Source organism: Salvia splendens, chromosome 3, assembly GCF_004379255.2.
Source record: "Salvia splendens isolate huo1 chromosome 3, SspV2, whole genome shotgun sequence".
NCBI classification, from domain to species: Eukaryota; Viridiplantae; Streptophyta; class Magnoliopsida; order Lamiales; family Lamiaceae; genus Salvia; species Salvia splendens.
The window spans coordinates 30294108-30306382 of NC_056034.1; the positions used below are offsets into that span (position 1 = coordinate 30294108).

The following is a 12275-nucleotide window of genomic DNA, read 5'->3' on the forward strand; positions in this document are numbered from 1 at the left end:
GAGTCTCTTCGATCCAATGAATCCTTCTTATTTTTGTGTTAATTAGCATTAGTTGTAGAATAAGAGAAGACTAATGTGTTGATTAACATGCAAGATTGCTTGAGCCGTTACATTTCAAAATGAAATTGTGACATGAAATGTTACATTTCAAATCGTACCGCACGCCGGTTGCTGCAATTTTTGTGGCCCTATTGCGAATGGCTTAAGCTCAAAATTAGAGCACATGCGAATAATTTTTTTTATATTGTAGCAGTAACATTTATAAATACCACTGTATTATTGTAGAATAGTAACTATCATTAGCGAAGTTACGTTTGCGATCAACTTAATACTACCTTCGTCCTTGAAATATAGAAACTTTTGAAATGACACGAGTTTTAATGCACAATTAGTAAAGTAAGATAAACAAACTGGTAAAACAAGAAAGAGGAAAAGAAAAAAATGACTAAAGGAAGAGAAAAATAATGGAAGTAGTGTTAGTTAATGTGGAATCCACGTCTTAAGATAGAAAGTTTAAAAACATTCTACTTAAGGAAATGAAAATAGATTATATTTTTAAGTGTAGTATTACCAATTTACTATTGATTTATTTGATCATTGATTGTTTGTACTATCAACATATGTATTGAATAATAAAACAAATTTCAACGCAACAACTTAACAAATATAGCAACAATTCGACTGGAACATAGAAAAAACTAGTAAAATTTAAAGGCTTGTTGAAGAGTAGATTTGAAGGTGGTGAAAATGGCATGCCATCCAGCCTCAGTTGGATGTGACATATTCCAAAAAAATGCCGATTTCGGATCACTGCAGACTGTATACATTTTCGCACCTTTCTCGTCCACGCTGCCGCAAACGTAGTCGTTCGTCCCAATGCAACACGGCTTCAATGGAGTATCGAATCTCAAATTACCTAATTGTCATTTCAACACCACGTTTATTTATTAAAACCAAATTTTTTATATTTTTAAATGACCAAAAACGCACCTAGGTAGTCTCGTTTTTGGTTGAGCACTGTTGTGAATGAGGAGTAGAGATCGATGATGAAGAAGGTGGAGGATTTGGATTGGGTGTTCAATCTAGCGACGGTTTGCTGCAATAGAAGATTGTGGTAGCCGACACCTAGATTTTGGGTGGTGTTGCATCGTTGGAACGATGAATCGACCGTGCTCCGAGGAAGGCAACCCAACGGTTGGAGTAATGTCATAGCAACCCAAATTTTATTTAAGATGACGAAGTGTTAACTAAAGTCATTTAATACTCTCTATATTCTATAAAAATATAAATATGTATATTTTTCATTTTTGTCTATCTCATAAAAATAGGCTTTCTATTTATGGAAGTATTCTAATTTATTACTTATATACATTAAGTTATTTACAATTTATACCACCAATAAACACTAATAATAATAATAATATGGGTCTCACTATCTACTAACAATACTTTCAATACTTTTCAACTCTTGTCTGTTAATTCTGGTGCTAAATCATATGCATATTTTTATAGGACGCTGGAGGGTATTCAATTGCAGTCTAGGTAGTGGAGTGCACAGTGAGATACTCTGTGTATGTCAAATTGACATACAACGACACAAATCTAAATATAAATAGACAAGAGAGATACTACAACTTCCTAGGCCACGACATTAGGTAGGGATCTTCATTTTAAACACATGCATACAGTTTACGATTTGGTTTTGTGCCACCAAAGCAAATTAATAATAAAAATGATTTCATATTTTTTTGCAAACTAAATCAAATGTATTAATATCATGGCCAATACCTAAATCATTAACCCTTGTTTCCACGAAATCTAAATTATTTTTTAAAATCGTATCAAATCAAATCACACAAATAGAACTTCAAACAGAATAGACCATCTGTATCCTAATAATTTAATGGGAAAAGCATTGCCACCTAATTTGCTTGAATTAAAGGCTCCCTCCGCCTAATAAATGCATTCGCCGATATTGGAGGAGTCAGTTGCCCAACATCACCAAGTTACTACTCACCAAAGTAGAAAAATAAAATTATGTAGTAGTACTACTAATCTAATTATCTAAGTAATAAAACTGCATCTTTGTTATAAGCACATGATGTGGGAGCAATAGTGTTCATTTTCACTGATTTTATAAAGAAAAATACTATTTTGAAGATGATGAAATCTAATGTAAGACTAGATAAGTGGGATATTGAGATACACAATTACGTCTAACCCACTATTTATAGTGGCATTAATTATCGCTTATGCAATTATTAAAGACCCTTGAACAAAACGCATTCTAATTAATTAAAAAAAGACTTTTGCTTTAGTTGACTTTGTCACCATTATTAATTTTATTACATACAAATACAGCTATTTATATTTATAGATGGCTATAAACTTTGTAATACCAAACAGAACAGAACATGAAAATAGAGCATGCTTCAAATCAAACAACGAACGCTAAGATTAAACTAACGAAGTAGTCCTGATACAACCGAATATGTGCAGCAATCCGTCGTGACCACATTGCTGCACATATTCGGTTGTATTAGGACTACTTCGCTCCGCAGCCGAGTTTTGGGGATGCCTTATTCCGGCGACGTTTTAGGATGCGTCGTCCGCTGTTTATGCATATCGTGGGTGCTTTAGAGAGAAGATACCTGTATTTTAGGATCAGGGAGGATGCAGCTGGCAAACCGGACTCACGCCCTTACAGTAGTGCACTGTCGCAATCAGACAACTGGCGTACGGAGGCGCGGCTGACATGTTCGATGAATACCTCCACATTGGCGAGTCGACAGCCGTCGAGTGTCTGCAGAATTTTTGCGCGGGCGTGAGAGCAATATTCAGTGAGCGGTATCTTCGGAGTCCGAGCCCCGAAGACTGCCAGAGTCTGATAGATATGCATGGGTCGGTGCATAGGTTCCCTGGGATGTTGGGCGGCATAGATTGTATGCATTGGGAGTGGAAGAACTGCCCCGCCGCCTGGAAGGGGATGTACACTACTGGCTTCAAAGCCAAGCATCCCACGATGATCCTTGAAGCTGTAGTTGACTACCAGCTGTGGATATGGCATGCTTATTTTGGAGTCGCCGGGTCGAACAACGACATCAACGTTCTCCAGTCGTCGCCCATGTTCAATGCTCAGTGCAATGGCGTTGGTCCCGCTATCAGTTTCGTCACCAACGGCAACCAGCACAATATGGGATACTATTTGGCGGATGGGATATACCCAAACTGGCCCGTCTTTGTGAAGACAATCAAGCATCCGCTCGGACAAAAGAAGTCATACTTTGCGAGCCGTCAGGAAGCAGCGCGCAAGGATGTGGAGCGGGCATTTGGTGTGCTCCAGAGTCGATGGGCGGTAGTCAAGGGTCCTGCACGGCAGTGGTATATTCCCAACATCGGCGATGTCATGTACGCATGTATCATAATGCACAACATGATTGTCGAAAATGAAGTTGCGGAACTGACTCAGTGGACCAATGAAGATGATACGGGTGCAGGTCCAAGTCACGGCGTGGCCACTGCGAATGTGAATATAGGGGTACCTCATGGAGAGGTCAAGCGGATGCGTGCATTTGCCGACAAGCGGCAACAGATGCCCATGTTCGACTTCAGAACGATATTATCGAAGAGGTTTGGACGCGGAAGGGTTGACGTTGATGTTAGTACTTTTTTTTGTTTTATTACTATGTAATTTTTTTTCAAATCATGTATGTTTTTTTTAAATGAAGTTGTTAATTTTTCCCGTTCGTATTAGTGTTGAAATTTTATTTCCGTAAACATAAATTACTTTATTTGTGAATTTGTGATTTTTTTATTTCGGGAAGTCCTAGTGGGAAGGACGATGGGAAGGGCGGATTGTGAAGGGGATGTCCTAGTGACGTGGCAGTGGGATGGGAAGTTCTAGTGACGTGACAGAAGGTGTTTTTGGAAAATCCTAGTGGATATCCTAGTGGGACATCTGCCCACTGGAAATGCTCTTTGTTTCTTTTAGAAAAATTGATGTGACAAGATCATTTGTTCTTGGTAGAAGAGATCATAAATTAAGTCCACATGCAAATAAATAAAATCACGACATCCTTCCGATTACGACCAGAAATATAGGTACTGTTGAAATAGGGGTCAAAATCGCAAATTGCTAAAAGATGGTGAATTATTTTCCAACTTTTTCGCCACATAATTTATTTTCCAGCTTAATTCAACTACAAACTCATACTCCTACAAAATTCAACACAAATCTCAACCTCCATCCCATAATTGCACATTCAATACAGAATTCAACACAACAGAGAAATCCAACATGACCCCATTGACTACAACAAGGCAACAAATTGAAAAATTCATTCTTTACAGAGAACTCCATTACCGGATGTTTGGCAAAATCGCGCTCTGCTGAGAGATCTCAAGCGTTATCAGCAGGAAGTGGGGTTTCGACGTTCGAAGGCATCAAGATGTTGAAGCCATCTGCTGCGGTGGACATGAGCATTCCCGGTATCTGGGGATGCCAATGAAGTTCTTTCAAGTCCTTCTGACCCTGCAGGTTTAGGTAAACAAACACGATGAGGCCATGTCACATATCCGTGAATATATTTTATCGATAAAGGAGTGGCATTGATCACCTGATGAACAAATAGAAGCTGTGGTGGCAAGTCATTGGGGGCGTTTACTTGTTCTTTCGTCTTGGCTCTGAACTCAGCCTCCTCTTCTTCATCTCTCTCGAGGGAAAGGTCCCATATTCTGAGAATAGATACGATTCATGAAATTCAAGTTTTATGGCAATTGAACCATAGCTAGAGGTTTCTTACGTTAACTGATTGTCTGCTGAAGACACGGCCAAGGTGGAGGCCTCGTGCGGACTCCATTCAATGGATGTAATAGGATGCTTATGGTACTCAAAATGTGCAACTACAGAGTCCCCTTCCTGTGCAGCGGAAAAAGGAAGTTACAAAACACATACACACGCACATGAGAGAGGTTAATACTAATCAATACCTTGAGTAATCTAAGATCTCGGATGGAAAATGTCCCATCATCACTACCTGATGCTAGCATACAGCTCGCCAGGCTAGTCAAGAAAGAAGCAACGAAAAATGAAATACACAGAACCATATTAGACCAATGAGACTTGACAAACAAAGTAATAATCACCCGTTCCACGTGATAACATTCACATCAGCTTTGTGTGCTTTGATAGAAACTGCAGGAGACTTTCCAGCACGAGTGTCCCAAATTGCAACGGTTCCATCAACGGAGCATGAGGCAAAGACATATGGTTCTGTGGGACTCCACTGCATACAGAGAAATAAACCTCACTACCGATGAATGCAAGTGTTAAATCATTTTTAGGGTGATGAAATATCAGAAATGTGATGTAAACCTGTAAATCTTCGACACTGGCAGTGTGACCAACAAAGGGAGTAGAGTCGACATTCCATGTTGACTCTGATGCGGGTTCCCAAAGATGAATATTGTTCTTGCAGTCCCCTGTGGGAGTGGAGACAGCAGGGAAGTTGTAAAACAAACTGTGCAGCGTCTAGCCATATCCAAAAGTCATCCCGTAATACCTGACACAAGCCTTCCGGGAACAACGGGACTCCAGTCAATGGCATATCCTTCATCCTTGTGTCCAGCAAACTTAACTAGAGGAACTTGATTGAACACATTCAATCCTCCATTATTAGTTGCAGTGTCGGCTTCTCCCAGAGCATGTAAATGAGAGCTGAAGTCCCACACCTGCAAGGCATCCATCAAGTTATGTTGTACACACGAGAGCCAAGGCCCGATGTCCTTGAACTAATTGTAACTAATTGAAGATATTATTAGACAATTTCAAGTAATACTAAAGTGTACCTGAACGAGGCCAGTGTCTGCCCATGAAGCACATATATGAGGATGTTGTGCCATAGCACGAATCCGGTTTACACCCCCTTCATGACTGACCTTACGCACCTGTAGAGACACAAAATGACTCAGAAGGGTGAATACAAATGGAACTAAAAACTACCAATAATTAAAGAATTACATAATTATACCTGCAAAACTGGGGTCTTGGTTCCACCACCTTCCTCTTCATCATCCTCATCACTATCACTACTATCACTCTCCATATCCGTATCTTCATTATTTGATTTGGTAGGCACTAAGTCACGCCTCTTCCCAGAAATGTTTAAAATCTTAAATATCCCAATGTAGTTCCAGGTGGACTTCTCTGCCTACCAAAATGGGAAATGTAGACCTGATTAATGTAATAAATCAATCAAAAAAACCAAAGACCTTCTATAAAAAAAGAAGAATCTCTGTAACTTTCAAGCGTCCAATATTTTCCCATCAACAGGGGTTTTTTCTTTTTTTATTCTAGAATAGAATTAACATTCCTCAAGTGTACTGGACTTTTTTTTTGTTCCGGAATTAGGAAAAACGCATGACCCTCATGCGTCACCCATTAATGAAACGCATGAGCGTAATGCGTTTTATGGTAAGACGCATGAGCGTGATGCGTTTTTCAAATTTTTTTTATTTTAATTGAAAGACGCATGAGGGTCATGCGTCTTAGGGTAAAACGCATGACACTCATGCGTCTCTCTTCAAAACATCAAATAGCTTTGTAGTTCAATGGTAAGAATGCCATATTGTGGTTGTGGAGACCCGGGTTCGAATCCCAGCTGCCACACTACAATTTTTTTAGATACCCCTATATGACTTAAATTCTCATTTCGTGAACTTGAAATTAGAAGTAGATTTGCTACTATACAGTCAAGAATTTTTGAGAAAGTCTCCGTATACATGCATATATATAATGTGTATATGACATATTGATATGACTTGGTGTTTGTTATATTCCTAGATATCGTCTCCATTAAATCTGCAAATTAGTTATTATAATTTTTATGATTGTAAGGTCCTTCATATTATTTTTTATGTAATTATTAAAATAAGCTTGTGTTGTGTGCCAATCATAATATTGCTGCGTAGTTTTATTGTTAGTTTTATACTTTTAATAATTTAACTACTACACTAATCTGTAATTTATCGACAAAATTGAAAGCATAATTAATTTTTATTGGTCATAATTTTTGTTACATAAAACACTTCAAAATAATTGTAGTGTGGCTGCTGGGATTCGAACCCAGATCTCCACAGCCACAATATGACATTCTTACCACTGAACTACAAAGCCATTTGATGTTTTGAAGAGAGACGCATGAGTGTCATGCGTTTTACCCTAAGACGCATGACCCTCATGCGTCTTTCAATTAAAATAAAAAAAATTTGAAAAACGCATCACGCTCATGCGTCTTACCATGAAACGCAGTACGGTCATGCGTTTTATTAATGGGTGACGCATGAGGGTCATGCGTTTTTCCTAAATCGGGAACAAAAAAAAAGTCTAGTACACTTGAGGAATGTTAATTCTATTCTAGAATAAAAAAAGAAAAAACCCCATCAACAGTCATCAAGAAAATATTGACAAAGTATTAAGCCTGCATCATTAACGTTTTTTGGCATATTGTATATATTGCACGATCAACATCTATATACATCAAAATCCAGATCCAGAGGGATAACTATTTCATATCCTTAATTAAGTAAGGAATCATCATAAACAGGCACAGACTCGAGAATCACCTGTGTTCCAGCAATAGAATAGATGGTGTGTGGAAACTCAGTGCGCACCAGGCCCAAAGAATCGCGCAGAATATCAAAACTGGCTCAAATCACACCAAAAAAACGATCAGCTCTTGATTATGAAAAGGAAATAACAATGAAAAATGATGATGAGACCTCATCAGGGCATGCTATTATGGCTCAATAATTCATGTTTTAACAACTCTAGTAGATAAATTCTTCACCAGCCATTATGCTTTTCTAATAGATAAATGTACAAATTTCAATCAGTCACTCGATCAACTGCTTCCCCTAATCATAAGTGCTCATCATCCCTCTATCAAAATTTCAAATTTGTAACTGTGAATAACAGAAAAAATATATAAATTCCCAATCCCCACCTCTCTCTCATACACACACAGAGAGTTCCACTGAAAAGAGAAGGAATGAAGGTGAATAAGAAAGGGATAAATGAATACATTACCTCAAACAAGGCCATCCAATGTGAAAACCGTGATAAGAATTGTAAGCAGACAGGTCGCACTGAAGCTCCTCTCCCTCCTCCAATGCGTCTACGCCCGGTTGCCACACTTTTGCCGGAACCGTTGGCCCTGAACTTGATGATGATCCTTCATCTTTCTTCGACCCCTTTTACGATAACAACTTAATAAATTGACAAACAAAGTATTTAATCAGAAATGGATAAATTTGATTTTTTTTTTAACCTTTGGTTTGCGTTTCGCCTTTTTGGGATTCTTCAAGCTCCGAACCATTTTTGAATTTGGAGGATTCAGAAGGGTTTTGAAATTAGGGTTCAACGCTGCGAAAGAAATTTAGAGAGGAATCATACATTATAGTTGGGCCTGATGCGAAATTACAGAGTTTGGCTAATAGTAGCTTCTATTGCATATTGAAGGAGTTTATAACAACAATTTAATATGCAATCCATTATAACTAACACATATATCTTTTAGTTATGAGATATTTTCTTTTATAACAAAAAAAAGGAACATTATATTTTTCTTTTACTTTATCTTTTCCTATCTTTTTTCTCTTATTTTATTCTCTCTCCTATTTTTCCTCTTTACTCTTTTTTCACTCCTAAAAATTTATGCTTAAAAGAAATAATTCATTTGTAATGGGATGGAGGTAGTAAACGTAGTACTCCACTTATTTAGTAAAAACTGATAAATCATCCAACACATGACATTGACTATAGTAATAAACCAAAAATTAAACTAAAATATGTGAATCTAGATATTTTACATTTTCAATTAGAATAAATTATTAGAAATATAAATTACTGTATATTTTAATGTATTTATTTGAAAAAATTCACTCATTATTTGTTAGTAAAAAATTAGGAGCAAATTTACGATTTGTTTTAATTTATAAATTATGTTGCGTTTGGAAAATAGCACTATACACTTATTTGACTTCATTGAGACTTCACCTTTTGCTAACTTTTAATGGTTTTATAGTTCTTATACCAATATTGTATAAAGAAAATTCAGATGAACTCATCTTCACCTCTCAGTCGCTACTCGCTCGTATTCTCTTCTTTCTCACTAACATGGTCTTCTTCCTCACATGATTTCTTCTCACATGATATTTTTTCGTTTTCATTAGGGTGGTTCATTTATATATCTCTCTCTTTTCCTATTTTTCAAAATACACAAAATTTAAGTTTTTATGTTAAAATCATGAAATCTCTCTTCTATCGATGGTAATAAACAATAGAGTATCAACTTAATTTAAAAGAAAAAAAATTATAAAATTAAGAATATTATATGGACGATAAGTGGCGTTCGGTTTTCTAGATAAAATAATACAAAGATATAATTTAGGATTGAGTTGTGAGATTATTTTTGTCATAGGAGGTTAGCTATGACTAATTGTCCCATGAATATCATTCTAGGATTGAGTTGGGGACTAAATCTCATGAAATAAACACACTACTAATTTAATCTGGGATACAATCTTGCAAACCGAACACCCCCTAAAAGTACTATCATTAACTTTTTAAGAATTAGCATATTAGAGTCGGTAAATTGAAGCCCATTGTACTTCCTGAAGTTATACTCCCTCCGTTCCATAGTAGTAGATGCATTTTCTTTTCAGCATGGAAACTAAGAAAAAATATGTTAGGTGAGTTAAGTAAAAGAAAAATAAAGTAGGAAATGAAAAAGACAGAGGGATGAAAAGAGAATAAAATAAAAAGAGTAAAGTAAATAGTAAAGTAAATGAGAAGAAATGTGTTGCATTTTATTAAAAGGGAAATGACTCCACTACTATGGAACGTACCGAAATAGCAAAATGACTCCGCTATTATGGAACGGAGGGAGTAAAGTTTTTGTATCTTCCACTTTTGTGGGGTCGGAGGCAAAGTTTTCTACGGAGCTTTCAAGATGGAATTCATTGCTCGAAGGTATTTCTTCATCTAGCTTTTATGCGAACAAAATTCTTCTCTTTTCTAGTTTTACAGAGATGATATTTATAGAGATTTGATTGGATTTTTACTTCAAACTTTCAATTGAGTATTCACTTCCCACTTTTCCAGTTAATTTATCTTTAAAACTTTTTACTTCTACTTCCCCTAGTTATCCTAAAAATAAACAAAACTTTTCGCTTTTCTAATTTTATTAGAATATTCATAATAGTATACTTATTAGTACTATTTAAAACTCTCTTTTTAAATACATATAGATAGACAGGGGTGTTATAGGGATGTAATCAAATACAAACTCTAAATATTGTATAACCTTCAAATTATGACCTGGACCGTTAAAATATGTCAACAGATGATAAAATAACATCAACATAAAATTTCAACACAATTTTAAAGGTTGACACCGTGTTGACATTGTACTGACATGTGTTGACATCAAAATCTTAAAATTTTACACTGTGTTGATGTTGTATTGACACTGTGTTGAAAAGTTTGGAGTTTGTACAATATATGAGTTTACATTTTATCACTACGCGGGTGTTATATTGTCAACTCAGCCTTAAATTACTAATTACAACTAAATGATAAACATTAGATTTTAAAATCAACAGTCATGATCATTCAATTTCGAGTATAATACAGTGAACAAAAAATACCAATTAGAGTATATTATATGTCAATTAACAATAAATTAGTTATAACTAATTTTTAAAAAATACTCTTTATGTTCCTTGTTAATAGATGCATTTCTTTTCGGCACGGAGTTTAAGAATAATGGGTTAAATGGATGGTGAAAAAAAGTAAGAGAGAATAAAGTAAAAAGGGAGAATTACCTAACAATTTTAAATTCATATAACTATATCAATTTAAATTATTTTTCACACAATATATATCAAATTTACGATAATTTTATAAGGATTCTAACGAGATCTCACTTGCATATGTTTCGATGTCAAAATTTTAAAAAAAATCTTGAATTTTCGTATTTTTCATGAAACAGTTAATGTCAATATAGCTATTATAATATGTCAACATAATACATATAAAATGTCAATTCGAAATTGGGTTGACATATTCAAGGTATTGTATTAATATTTTGAATACACTATATTGACATTTTGATCAAAAATCTTAAATTTGGTACATATTCTTATATTTTTAAATTTAAATAATAGTAATAAAATGAATTTATATATGACAAATTATACACTACTGTATCTCTAAAAATCCTATAATCTCTAGTTAGTTGTAGTTAGTAATTTAGGGAGATTTAGCCAGCCATTGATCACATCCTAGATAGATACATGTATGTGCGATCAAATAGTTCCTTACCAAAAAAAAAAAGTGAATACCAATTTTGGCAAAGCAAAGAAGATAAAAGCATAACCTAAATGAAAAGATCTGAAGAAGCGTTGATCTAAAACATGAATCTCGCATGGCCACAAACTCCCATTATGTCCGAAGCAATTATCGGATTGAGAGAGAGAAAATGTAAAATGATGAGAAGAATTGTCACGAACGCCCTTCTAGGGTATAATAAAAGCGGCGATCGAGACCTAACAGGACTTAAATGCAACAAGGAAAAAGACTATGTTTTATAAAAGGAGTTTGACCAAGGTAATTAATGAACAAAAATCAAAGAGAGAAGGTCAGGGTGACGCTTTGATAGACAGACAAAAGAGAAAACAATTATCATCATTGTTATTCAAGATAACAAGCGTTCAGCGTACTCCAAAACATAACATGTCTTTAGATTCTAAACGGAACTCAAAATAGTGTCAAGATCAAACAATAAGTAAAACAGGTTTCAGCGGAAGCATCCAAGAGAAGAGTGAAGTTATGTAGGAAGACACAACAACACTCACAGATCAAAGATAAACAATTCATTTTTCAATTAACTTGCTCAACACCACCATACTCTCGTCGCCGCTCAACCTGCACATAGGGAAAACATATGCATGGCTGAGTACTATAAAATACTCAGTGGACTCATGCCGAAAACAGTTTATCAAAATATTATTTATCATGCCTTTTTCAAGTATCCATCGGGTTTTTTTTATTTTTAGAAAGGCCCGAGGTACCAAAATATTTCATCGTTCAAAAGTCGACTGATCAGTCATTTTCCCATAGACGTTTACCATATCTGCCAATACATGACTTGGAATGTGGCCACAAACCAAGTCACTAGACCGGCCAGCTCGTACGCTAGCACACGATCTACCAT

At 35.7% G+C, this 12275-nt stretch overlaps 1 protein-coding gene and 1 non-coding gene across 2 annotated transcripts; both read right to left on the reverse strand.

The window, feature by feature from the left end:
• Positions 1-4132: 4132 nt before the first annotated feature.
• Positions 4133-8504, reverse strand: LOC121797329 (glutamate-rich WD repeat-containing protein 1-like). The gene is made up of 12 exons (XM_042196083.1): positions 8328-8504; positions 8087-8250; positions 7624-7702; positions 6030-6209; positions 5848-5946; positions 5562-5730; positions 5375-5481; positions 5146-5285; positions 4990-5062; positions 4803-4918; positions 4617-4734; positions 4133-4531 (listed from the first exon to the last, which is right to left on the reverse strand). The coding sequence occupies exons 1-12, from the start codon at positions 8373-8375 to the stop codon at positions 4400-4402; spliced, it is 1425 nt and encodes a 474-aa protein (XP_042052017.1). The 5' UTR covers positions 8376-8504; the 3' UTR covers positions 4133-4399.
• On the reverse strand, positions 7105-7174 carry TRNAH-GUG. The gene has a single exon. It is a non-coding gene; the product is annotated as a tRNA-His (tRNA).
• Positions 8505-12275: the final 3771 nt, after the last annotated feature.

Coding starts and splice junctions, on each gene's coding strand:
- LOC121797329 (XM_042196083.1), bottom strand. CDS start 8,375: ATGGTTCGGAGCTTGAAGAATCCCAAAAAGGCGAAACGCAAACCAAAG. Junction 5,731..5,847: donor CAGACACTGGCCTCGTTCAG/GTACACTTTAGT, acceptor GATGCCTTGCAG/GTGTGGGACTTCAGCTCTCA. Junction 4,735..4,802: donor TCAGCAGACAATCAGTTAAC/GTAAGAAACCTC, acceptor ATCTATTCTCAG/AATATGGGACCTTTCCCTCG.